This window comes from Homarus americanus, unplaced genomic scaffold, assembly GCF_018991925.1.
Source record: "Homarus americanus isolate GMGI-L3 unplaced genomic scaffold, GMGI_Hamer_2.0 scaffold53604, whole genome shotgun sequence".
In the NCBI taxonomy this organism is placed as follows: domain Eukaryota; kingdom Metazoa; phylum Arthropoda; class Malacostraca; order Decapoda; family Nephropidae; genus Homarus; species Homarus americanus.
Window position 1 is genome coordinate 696,626 of NW_024742288.1, and position 13,179 is coordinate 709,804.

The following is a 13,179-nucleotide window of genomic DNA, read 5'->3' on the forward strand; positions in this document are numbered from 1 at the left end:
ATAATAATAATAATAATAATAATAACTGGCATTCACTTGAAAGTCTCTTCATGGCAGCTCTATAAAAAATTTCTCACTCTCAAGTTTTCATTTCTCACTGGTTCATCATCAGGATACTGTTGCTGCAGTTCATTATTAGGTATGTAGTGCGTTTCTCTGAATTCCTTAAAGTACTTGCCAATATCAGGATGAGTCACAGGGTTAGGATCTGATGCCACTTCCAAATTCTCCTGAGCTGCATATCTGGATGGTAACATGCTGTGATTATAATTTGCAGGATAGTTATTTACTTAGTATTCATAATCAAAATTCATCACTAGCATCAACATATACCCATTTCTTGTTACATACCTGTGTGACCCATCATAGACAAGAACATTATAAAATGGCTGCTTTGTCTTGTACTGAAGATTGTGTACACCCATTCGGCGTACCCATGCAGCTGGCATTTTGCATTCCTATAATATTAATTTTTGCATGAAAATTATGTCAGAAGATATAAAGTATTTTGCCTTTAGTTGCATAACTGGAACACTGTACAATATAATATGGAAAGTGGAAGATCTGCAGCTGAAAACGCCACGTAGAAAACTAACTTCCCTCTTTGGGACTCGGGAACCTGATCCCATTTTTACCATAGGTGCAACAGACCTATATTCCACAAGATCTACTAATATGTAACCATGCATATTGGGAAGCATCTACAGAAATACCCTGGTTTTTGCAAGGGATGCATTATTAAAAGTCATTGCGAATAACAAATTTGCAAATATCAGGGCAATTTTCCCCTTAAGAATTAATGTAAATATGGGGGGGGGGATACATTCCCAGCAGATAATTATGCAACATATTATTTTAAATGCACTCATCATTATCCGAGGCTATTGGGGACCAGTGTCTTGTGTATACTGTAGCACCAGTGAGGAATAAATAAAAAATATACTAATAAAATAAAATAAAACATATCATATTGCCAAATGGCAATAGTTGCACTACACATGGGAGACTGGAGCAGCTGAGATCTCCAACACTGCTCCCTTGGTCCCTCCTGCCAGAATCTGTGGGCTAACTACTGCGCATGTACGAAATGTTTATCCCTTTATGTTTTCGTCCTTATGATAATTATTTTTTTTATTTTTTTTTGCAAATTCTATTTGAACAATTGTGCATGTACGTAACAGAGTAAAAATAATTAAAGAAAATAACATATATGTACCCAAAATTACACTTTGAAAAATAACACTAGCACAGCTCACACCTTGGCCCAGTACGGGAAGAATGAAATCCTGACACCATACCTCCTTCCCGCTCCCCTCTGTCCCTCCTACAATCTGCACTCTTACTCCTGCGGACTTAAGAAATGCTTACGTGTGAACGGTCCCATTTAACTTTATTAATTTCTGAAAAGTACGGTTATGTACACATAGGAGCAAAAAATATATAAAATAAAATAAATGCTTGAGTGAAGCGGGACTTACATCAGAATATGAGAGCTGTGGCTAGTCTGTCCGGTTTCAAATATTACTGTAAGGTATCATAATTTTTCATTTGCGAATAAGCGGGGTATGCTTTGCAAATATCAAGTATGGATAAGTTGGGTTGCAAATAGCAGGGCACAGTATTCCTGTACTCTATATGTTATGCATATATTTTATGTTGAGTAAACGTTAATTTATTGCTCATATGAATAAGTGTATGTGAAATTTTTCTCACCTGTTCAATAAGTATGTACAAACCAAAGGCTTATGAATTGCATTTATAAATGTATAATCATCAAATCTCATTTTTGTAAAAGCTCTGTTGTAGAAATAATGAATCAGAGTTACCAAAATATTTGCCAAACATATTTATTACTTTATATACATGTATAACACCCAAACAAAGAGCTACAAGAAAATAGAATAACTACAGAATACATAAATGAGTAAATCATAGGGTCTAATGAGTGGACAATAAGTTCTCTAATTACTTTCCTCCTATTTAAGGATTTATGGTGTTTCGCTACATCACCAGCGAATTAAAGAACATACTGAGCACCGGGATACTGTAATTCTGTAACTATCAAACAACAAGTGATAACCACTTTGTGCGTTGTTTATAATGAGATAAAACCTATTACGTACTCTGCCACACAGTTACCCCACCACCAGTGTCAGCATCAGTGACATATTGATTAAGACCCAGTCATGTCCTATGCAGTTATTGTAACTTTTCAGTTAAACCTAGTAAAACCCTGTAAGTATGAGTGCAAAATGAACAAACAGAAAGGTACTAAAGAATGTTGGAAAACCATTAATAAAAGAGGTAAAAATGGATGTTGAATGACGGAAACCAAGTTGTGGACATCAGCCGGGTGATTGGCTAGGCTTACTAGCTACAATGGTAAGAATAACACATGTTACTGTTCACAAAATAATGTGTTCACTGCTGATAGAAAATAAGGTAAGGGATAATATGGAGGAACTGTCAAGTATTTGGATAAAATAAATCAAGATCAATAGAACATGCCAATGAGTTCAATAATTATTCAGGGAAAACAAAATTCTCTATTTCCTCTGACATTTTAGGTGAGCATGAACTTATATTATCTAATCAAACTTATTAAATCTATACTTGTGCTAAACCAATATTTTTTCAGCAAATTCTGACCAAGAATTTCCATCAGGAACATATTCAAAATTTTTGTCAAGTCAGTCAGTGGTAAAAGACTAAATTTACATTGCTTTGTTGAACATAAATTACCCTGGAACAAAGAATGGACTTTTAATACATAGCAAAACATTTTCTATAATGATTTTTATGGATTTCACAGAAGGATAATAAATGATTAGAGTAATGTCACTGACCTTATCCCAACCAAAGATCACACAAGTGTAGTGGTATCGCTTGTGTTGCATAACAAGCCCAGTGGCATAAGCAATTTCTCGGTTTCTCTGGTTAGGAATGATGGGTTTTGGTGATTCATTTTGATTCTTCAATATTTGTTCACAATCTGACAGCATCTCTTCATGTAAAGGAGACGGACCTTGAGCCAGCAGACGTCGACACCCAATCACAATACGGTCAAAGTGAACCTCCGATGAGTAGTATATCCTACAAACACAATAAATCTTGATATCTATATAAAGCCTGGGCATAATTCCTAATGGAAGTCAACCTAAGTATAATGACCCATTCATTATCATGGAGAATTGAAAACTAAATGATTAACAACATACAGTACAGAACACGCACATAAAGGCATGTACAAACATGCATGATGCATGCGTATGCACACTGTCAAAACTTACCTAAGAAGAAGTTCTTGTACATTACGATCAGTTGGGATCAGAAGACACATCAGCTCTGTTGCAGGACAAAAGAGTTCCATGAGGTCAAAAATCTGGCTCTGCATTTGAGCAACATTCATAATGTTTCTAATCATCCGCTGAAACACTTGCATTGGTTCACATGAAGCCAGGAGCGACTCGTCTTTTTCAACTCCTGCGGCTCTTCCTTCACGCAGCTCTTCACTAGTGAGGAACCAGCCTTTATTATATACATCTATGTATTCGTATTCATCTGTTCTGTAAAATGGTAAAAAGATCAAACTATTTGAGAGTACAGTATTATCAAAATCAAGTAATTAACCGTCACATAATAATAACCAAATTGCAAATCCAAATATATCCAGTACTGTGGGAAGATATTGTATCCTCCACATACTGATTCTATAAATAAGGCAGTGCACAAATCTTAATGAACAAGACAATAGAAATATGCAATGCCTGCACACAATCTTGTGCAGGAATATGGAATTAGAACAACCACTATGTAAGATTAGAAGACCAATAAGCAGCACAGGTTGAAGTTTTATAACAAAATAGTAGACCCTGTTGCCATATGGCATCAAGAAAATTGTGACCAAGTCCCAAGTTGCTGATCTGACTTTGTGCCTCATTTACACACAATTGCAGGGTCTCAATTGTTTCTCTTACTTTGACAACACAACATAGATATATTGTTTCTCACTTTTGATCTTTTTTAATTTCTGTACTTCTTTACAGTTCTTTATTAATTTTTTATTATAAATTTTATTTACTATGAACTAATTATTATTATTACATTTTTGCCCCCAGGCCCCGACGTGGGTCAGTGACCTGTACCCGGGTGGGCTAATACCCATAAAAAAAAAAAAAAATAAATAAATAAATAAATAAATAAAAAATCCAGTTACTGGTTCTTTCATTAGAGTGTCAAACTCTCATACATCTGGTGGCATTATTTAGGTGGCAGCCACCACCACCTCACAATATGCACGCTTTTTGACACTTCAAAACTACACATAGAGCACTATGTTTATTTTTTTTATGATTGAGCAGTTGGCATCCTAGGTAGTGAGAAAATGTGTGGCTGATGGAGACATCTGCAATCTCTTTTAGGTATTAGGTAGTATTTTTTCATGAATAAATCACCCTGATTTGTCAGCTCAGAAAGATTTATTCATGAAAAAATACTACTGTACCTATTTCCATTAGGACATGCCAGATGTCTCCATCAGCCCCAAATATTTTCACTGCCTATGATGCAAACTGTACAGTTACAGTGAAAAGTAATCATCCATCCCTCCTACCTACCATACACATGAGCTCAATGCCTTTCTACACTACGGGTCACAAGGGGATGAGAGGTATTGATGGGGGCAGGGCTAGAGGTGGTGGACCAGAGTAGGGTAGGAGGAAGCAAGTCAAGGACCAGCGGAAGGTGTTAAGATTCATGGATGTAGTTTGATGATGTTGACAGCCATAATGACCCTGGCAGTTGATAGGCCTAAAGCCCAAACAACCAACCAAACAGGAGGGCATGTATCTAGTAGGTGTCAAATGGACTTAACTTTTCCCTAGTTATCTATGCCTTTACTTGAGATTCTGGGGAGGAATGCAAGTGAGCATTTGGCAAGTAATATGCTATAAAGAGTCATTCTGTGAGGGAAAACCCCTAATATGACAACCGAAGAAAGGAGAGGGAATGGCTTTGCATTCAGCCTTGCTCACCACCAGTAACACTAAAACTAGGATGTTCCTTGATCACTTCCACCTCCTGTTGCTACCGTTCTTTAAAATAATTATTAGAAGAAAAAAAAATAATAATTTAAAAAGAAAGAAAAAAGAATTAAGAAATAATTGTTGGATAGAATGTGATTTGTCCATTCTTGTGTCATTGGTTCCAGGAAGAATCCAGAAGGTCATAGAAAATGGAGGCCATTGAACAGGCTATTGAGATTCTGTACGATCTGTGTTGGTAAATATAAAAAATAAATGTGATTTCTAACCTCACACTCAATATTTCTCCTCATAACATTATTGTAAATATCTAATTATTGTACAGTACTTATGTTTAAAATCTGAACCACAATCTGAAAAAAAAAAGATAAATCATAAAAAATAAAATGGATGGCACATTATAATAATAATTAAATATGAGTCCTTCTCTACTGTATTACTAATTCAAGCATGTAAAACTAAAATAATATACTGCTGTGTGAAAAAATTATATCCATCCTTCCCTTCCTTCTTTCATTAATTTTCCTACTTCCTTCAACCCCCCCCCCCATCTGACGAGCAATTTGCATTGTATGCAGTGCCAACCTCCCACACCCCTCTTCTCCTAAACAAAAGGTGCTCCCCAATTTAACTACAGTATTCCCTTTCTCCACCCCTACGTGACTTACCACACAGAAAGGACCTGACCACACAGAAAGGACCTGACCGCACAGAAAGGACCTGACCGCACAGAAAGGACCTGACCGCACAGAAAGGACCTGACCACACAGAAAGGACCTGACCAGGCACAGGGATTGGTGGTGGTGGATGATTACTTTTGAATGAGACTGTACAAACCACATTATGGTTTGCAAACTTATAAAGTAGCTAATAAACAGCTACTGTACATATATTAATTTGAAAATCAGCAATAAACCAGCAGCACTGGAAAGCAACATGCACAACACTAAGGGTTTGAAGCCTATTGCAGCAGCTAATAAAATTACAAAACATTTTAATAATATTTAAAAAAACTACTGCATACTTCCACTCCAACAACGTACCCTGGTATCTTCCACCTCAAGACAAAGTAGCAGGGATAGTTAACAGGTTCCAACAGCAAGCCTAGTCGGTGACACACAGCCTTGTAGACTATACTTAGAATGATGGGAATTCCTTTCTTTGATTTAAGTACTTCATTTAAGAGAGAGTTTTTGAGTTGGTAATAATCTTCATTGCTTCCAGTCATTCTCATCTAGAAGGTACCAAGAAATACATTAAAAAAAAAAAGCAATTAAGCATTTATGAGAAAAAATTAAATTTCACTCATCTATTAAATGAAATATAAAGTGTAAAAGAAATAGTGGCAACCAAAAGCACAGTCAAAACCACCAATCATTATGTCATGGGCTCCTCACCCAAGAATACTGTGTAATCCTGAACAATTAATGTAATAAAAATACAAGGTGTACTTATCACTAGCTGTCACTCACTAACTATATTTTCATGTTACATGGATTTGTCAACAAACAGACCAAGGAGACTTCGGTTGAATCACTGAGTAAGAAAAGGAAAGAAAGGTATAGATGCCCTCAGAAACGTATGGAGAGAGAACTGTGTCATTGGAGTCATAGATGAGGATGTAGAGGGAATCACTGAGCTTATGATATTATCATAAATCATAGGTAGCATGGACTCTGGATACACGAAGAAGAAACATATTACTGTATAAGCTGAGAGAACTGAAAGTGATAGACTGGTAAAATATATTATGTCAAAGGTATATGGTTTCCATGAGAGGGGGAAGACAAGAAGATGGAAGATTAGAAATGATGCACTTGCAGTGAGGGGATGGATATCAAGTAGGCAAAAGTGTCCATGAGCAACTGAAGAGTATGGTAGGTTGTGTTAAGTAGCAGCATGGATATATGAGATAGATATTCAAAGTTACCTTTTGGATAGATAATCTCAGAACAGAGCACATCCATTACAGCAGTAAGAGTGAATGAATAACAAAGAAAGGAAAGGAGTCTGTGTTTGCTCTTGATTCTAGTCTCCATTAATTATGACAAGGAAAAGCTTGAAAGAGCAGACAACCATGTGACTGTGAAATAGAGGAGTATGAATTATGGGGGTTTTACTGTAGAGACAAATTTGGAGTTCACTTCCACTTCAAAGAAATAACCATTGATGCACTCACAACAATGTCAAGAGTTGAGTGACACCCTGAGCTACAGTATGCTGGAGTCAGATCATTGATGGAAAGGAACTGGTCAGGGAGATGAGATGTCTACCAGACTTACCATCTGTGAACAGGACAGCATTGGAGCTTCTAAAATATATGCATGAAAATCAGATTACAGAGGTTTATCCAAATATGTGGATAGTCCTGAGCATAACAGTCACTCCCTGTGACTGTGGTCCAGCAGTGAGAAGCTTCTCTGAACTTAAACTTATCAAAACTTACTTAAGGTCTATGATGGCTCAGGATAGGCTCACTGGGCTTGTCATCAGCATAAATAATGCTGTAAGGCATCAAGTGTAATATGATGACATCACTGACAACTGTGCAACAAAGAAGGCCAGGAAATAAAAATTTTAAATTTTAGAAATGTGGTTGAAACGCCAAATATATTTAATTTTATTTACCCGGTATCCATCTGTTTCATAACCAACATTAAGTGGATGTACTGTAGTACTATAATGAATAAGATACAAATGGTAAAATCTAAGCATTGGATTTTAAAAATTTTCCTCGTGAATGAAACGTTAAAGTACATAGAGTACTGTACTGTACTTTCAGCCAACTTAAAAAATTTCTGTAAACGGCTGAAGTAATCATAAATAGCAGGGAAAAAAAATTATGAGAACTAATTTGTTTTCCTTTTGTATGTGTGTGTATGTGTGCGGGTGTGCATGTGCGTATGTATGTGCGTGCGTGTGTGTGTGGATTTTTTTTGTGGGATGGGGCCCCCAAGATCATACCTGGCCTTGGGTCTTATATGCTTCCTTTACTTCCCTGAATCCTGAGAAGTAAATATACTAACTCAGCTTTCACATTTAGCTTGAAGATATATGGCTAGATAGGAATATTGGAAGGTAGTTGGGTCATGAATTCTCTTTCAGCAGGAATGCAAGGAGCAGGAATGCAATAATTAAAGTCATATGACTAGAAATTATTTCTTTAACTTCAGTACTGTACAGTGGTCCCTCAGCTAACGAACACAATTCGTTCCACAGAGTCGTTCGTTAATCGAAAATTTTGTTAACCGAATTCATTGTTTCAATGGGATATTGGTTATTTGGTTCCAGCTCACAGTAAAGTACATACAAAGTAAAAAAAAATGCAGTAAAGTACACTTACTTTGAGGTGTGTATGTAGAAGGTTCCTGGTTGATGATGGGAATTAGAAGTGGGGGAGAAGGGAGAAGAGAAGAAAGTGGGGATGGAGGAGAAATCACCTTTCAGGGGACCCATGCTTGATGCAGTAATTTCACCAATAAAATTTTAAGGTCACTAGGTGTAATTCAAGATTATTATATTTAAATCAACACTGCACTGTGCTTTATATTATCAATATGTAAACTAAATTTCAGAATGACCAATAATCTTGATGTAAAAATGCAAAAATATTCAAGACATCAACAAAATCGATGTTCACTCCACTGTAAGCAAAGCCAAACTGACGCCTGGTGGGTGAGTCAAGCGGCTGATGGGCGCACAAAAACTAGTTCCCTGTACTGCATATATTATCAATATGTTAACTAAATTTTAAAATGACTAATAATATTAATATAAAAAATGCAAAAATATTAAAGAGCAAAACTTTCTTGATATTTACTCCACTGGAAATGAATGTAAACATAGAACAGATTACTGAATTGGCAGACTAGCTCATCAGCTGATGCTCACAACAAAACGTGTTAGTCGTAAGGATTTCGTTAATCGAAGTTTTGTTCGTCAACCGAATTGAAGATCCTGATGGGAGGTAATTCGTTAACCGAAATTTCGTTAATCGAACCGTTTGTTAACCGAGGAACCGCTGTATATAGATAGTAACAGTGTGTGTGTATGTTGTTTCACTGACAGATGGAGCAGACAGTACAGTACAGTATATCAATATATGTATCATTATGGTATCTAAACACTTATAAATGCTTACCTGTACAAACAAAACATGGATAATGCAATTGAAAAGCTGCCTGCACCTTTCAGTTGACCATTTTGATTCTTCCAGAGGTTGATCACGATGAATCATTGGTGTAGTGAGTGCTGGGTGGTCTGGATGAGCACTAAGTAGCATGTTGAGACATGCCTTGGCCATACTATCAATCTTATTTGTCATCTGTAATGGTTAACTCATAAAAAATAAACAAATTTAACTAAAATATAAATAATCACAACCTTTACTTGATACTGATTATCATTTACAGTAAACTTAATCAAATATGAACCGGTGCAAGACACTTTTGATCCTGTAATAAATTAATTAATCCATAGTTAATGTCAAATATAATAAGTTAAAGAAAAGTTTATGACAAAAATAAACTGTGATATCCATATGGCTGTGTAAGGTTCTTTCCCATATCATTTTTTTCATCACATTAATTATATCCTTAACCCTCTCAGCCTCACACGACGCCATTGTGGCATCGAACAAAAAAGGCGAAAAAACTTATGCTCAGCCTCACAACGCTAACATGGTGTCCAATGGGCTATATTTTCAAATAACTCAAAAACTATTCAGTAAAACTGACTGAACTTTGGATGCCATTTGACAGACGTCATTTTCTTTGTGTGGGCCTTATTACCTTCCCCAAGACGGCCTTGGTCATTGTGTGCATGGCAGCACAGCATGAAGCCAGTGTCGCTCTGGCCATTAGAGCGAGAGGAGGGTGTGCCGCTCGGTCCTTTAATTATTTCATGAGTTTTTGTTATACAGTATTATTTTTTCTTATACCACGATATTTGACATGCTTTGTTCTTTACTTTGGTATATACCGGTAGTATATATCAATGAACACCATAATACAAGGAAAATGTGAATGGAAAATCGAGATGTTACTAAACATTTTCCTACTTTTTCAACTTATACTGTACTCAAGAAAGGTGGCTTAAATTTCAAGAATTTTAAATTTGTTATGACTTCATACAATTTTTCAGACAATTTTATGCTAGAAGAGACCCCAAAAAATAAAATAAAATACAAATTTCAAAACAATTTCGGCAACAGCCTCCAAAGCTGAGCCTAAGTTTTGATGCACGTATGTGTCTCAGGCTCCGAGGCTGAGAAGGTTAAGAGTTTGTGCTTCACTCTTTCTATCTTTATTTTCAAGACTTCTTTCAATTTCCTGCAGTCATTCCTATCTCTTTACTTCTTCCCATCTTTTACATCCACCACATAACAACATCTCTCTCAGTCAAGTCTAACTTTCCCACAAACAGTAATACCTTTTTTAGTCTGCCTACTGTTAATTTAACTACTTCCTAAACCCCATAATTCTCCATCAATGTACCCCGTTCAGGATCATAAGCTTACAAAAAAAGGGGGGGGGGGTCTTAAGTTGTTTGTTAAAGGCCTCCACAGAAGTCACATGCTTCTTGGATGCAGCAAAAGAACATTCCTCAAGACATCAAGGATTATAACTACAGGTACTATGCAAAATCATTTCAGAATGTGTAGTCAGTGGAATTAGTAGGTTGGCCAAATACTTAGGCTCACGAAACATTATTGTCTTATAAGTCATTAGGCAGTTTGAACACTATCCTAGCTTTAATTGGAAACCAATGTTATTTGATCAAGAATGGGGTAATGGGAGACAAATGTTAAAAATTACTTGTCAAAATCCTGAACAAAAAACAGTGCAGTATAATGGTCAGTGAGGTGGCAGTAAGAGCATACCGTTTATCTGCTCCAGCCAGTCACTATGTCAAACACACGGTGGCAATATATTGTACAGTATCTTTATCTTCACCTTCACTTATGCTTTAACCAAAACATCTATTCTCTATTTTCATTCTTCAATTTCTTTTTCATCTTTGCTATTCTTGTGTAACCAATCAGAAGTAGAAATACAAAGCAAGAGTGGAAAGTTAAAAACTCTTCTTAATCAGATATGTTTGTTTAAAATGAAAGCATTATTGCATAGTATCTATAGAATAAGTTTTTGAAATTTAAATTCAAAACCAAATTGTAATTACCGTACTTCCAATAACATACCTGCTTGATGCTAACATCTGATATGTGTGGCTGGAACCATCTGGCCATCAGCATCGCACCCATCTCTAATGACTGGTGAGATGGTGGACATGACATGAACTCTTCCCACTCTTGCTTACAAATACTTTGGTTAACATGGCTCATTACCTTCAGTGCATAGTACTTCTCTGTCATGTTTTCATATCTGTCGAGAGAAAATGTTTTAGGAAAAGGAGATAACCCTCAATTATGGAGCCATTTCTTCTTAGTAGCTATAAGTTATGGATATGGACCTCTCTCACTGTTAATATACTTTACAAGTGTATATTGATGCATTTCCTTGCATGGGAGAAGTTTTACCTTGGCTTATCTTGGGGAACATTTCTTCATAACTAGAAGAGGAATCTGTTGGCATAAAGCTTTGTTTGGGATCTTGGTGATGAAAAGTAGTCAATAGATTGAAAATATTGATTTCAGAAATAAGCAGAAGGGAGGACTGATACTGAAAGGGAAACAAAGTACATAAACAAAATTTTACAACACTGACAGAGTTGAAACTTTTGAGAGGTGCAGCTCTTGAAAGGCACTTGATAGGTAGTTATGATATGAAGATCATTAAACAACATAAGGGTATCAACAAAACTTGCAGGACATTTCCCCAATATGTAATTGGCGGTTATGTGAATCAGCAGTTAATGTGACTTCAGTTTTCAGGGAATGCTTGTACATCAGAATGGTAAAATAGATATTAATTGGAAGGAGTAATTGTTACAAACATCAATACAGGAAAGTACTGTATACTCGTATATCATAATGGTGTATATGACAAAGAAAAATGAAAATAGCTACATAACAGTTAGGTTAATATGACAAACACTAAAGTATTTTGACATTATGGGTAGATGTCTTTTGAGAGATGATTTCAAGGAATAGCGTGTACACTTTCCTCAGAGGGCTGAGAGGACCGGGTAATATATCATTCCACACCTTCACATGAAACAGTCACATTAATGGACTCTGTTACCTCTTCCCAGGTTAGTTTTAAACTACACATATATACTGTAAGGTATATGTATGGCCGTATTAGTGGAAACAGAGGTGTAGCCACCATTAATTTGTTTGTCAGAGATCTTGCAACCCATTGGAGTGTGTATGAGGGACTGAGGGCAGCCTGCCAAGAGAATTTTCTTTTATTAGTGATACTGTAGTTTCAAAACTATGGCTCACAGAAAGCTAAGCCCTTCTAGCTTATTTCACTTGATGATTGGACACCCTAATGCTACATGGGGGACAGGTTGGATTAGTTATTTGTGAAGCCTTAGTAATTGGAAATCACACATAATATGAATCAAAAGAGAATAGTATATAGTAATAGATGCTAAATCAATTGTTTTTAAACTTTATCTATTACCCATAAAAACTAAAGATCCAAAATATGTCAAACACGATTCACCAGTGGCTACACCCTGGGAGAGGAATCATAAGCTTTTACAAGACACTACAGTACAGCATCACAAACAACCCGCCTTATGATGTGGCGTGATGAGCCAGGTGCTGGCAACACACGCTGCCAATTAGGTCTTGGCTGCACAGGCTGTTGTTGCTGTTGTTCCCATAGCACAAGTTCTGTTGGTTCTCGAGGGTGCCTTTCACAATATAGGAATTGATAACTAGTCTCATCAGTGAAAGCTAATTCGGCTATTAATACTGTACTAATTACTGCATTACTTTTCATTAAACTTTTCAAATTACGGAATTTTTCGGTTTCAGGAATTTTGGCATATTGGGCCTGTACCACTCTGGGTGACCTGCCACTCACCCAGAGGGGTTCAAGCTGAAATCTATCAAAAGTATTTTTCTTTTTAAAGCATTTTAACTGTACATTGAGACAAACATCCTAAAAGTACAGCACTGTAGTAGGTAGGAGGCAGCTACGAAACAGGGAGGTACTGCTGCCTG

At 36.4% G+C, this 13,179-nt stretch overlaps 1 protein-coding gene across 6 annotated transcripts in view; it reads right to left on the reverse strand.

Annotated features, from left to right (window-relative positions):
• LOC121876709 (F-box only protein 21-like) overlaps positions 1–13,179 on the reverse strand; it is a 23,099-nt gene continuing 9,920 nt past the window's right edge. For 2 of the 6 annotated variants that reach the window (XM_042382065.1, XM_042382061.1), the window contains exons 3-10: positions 12,747–12,866; positions 11,242–11,425; positions 9,184–9,366; positions 6,086–6,276; positions 3,291–3,566; positions 2,847–3,093; positions 352–458; positions 1–243 (exon numbers count right to left, since the gene is read on the reverse strand). In XM_042382065.1, the coding sequence (XP_042237999.1) occupies positions 60–243; positions 352–458; positions 2,847–3,093; positions 3,291–3,566; positions 6,086–6,276; positions 9,184–9,366; positions 11,242–11,425; positions 12,747–12,866 (1,492 nt within the window). In that variant the 3' untranslated portion in view covers positions 1–59. The remainder of the gene's footprint in view (positions 244–351; positions 459–2,846; positions 3,094–3,290; positions 3,567–6,085; positions 6,277–9,183; positions 9,367–11,241; positions 11,426–12,746; positions 12,867–13,179) is intronic. The other 4 variants (XM_042382062.1, XM_042382064.1, XM_042382066.1 and 1 more) reach the window with 4 other exon arrangements.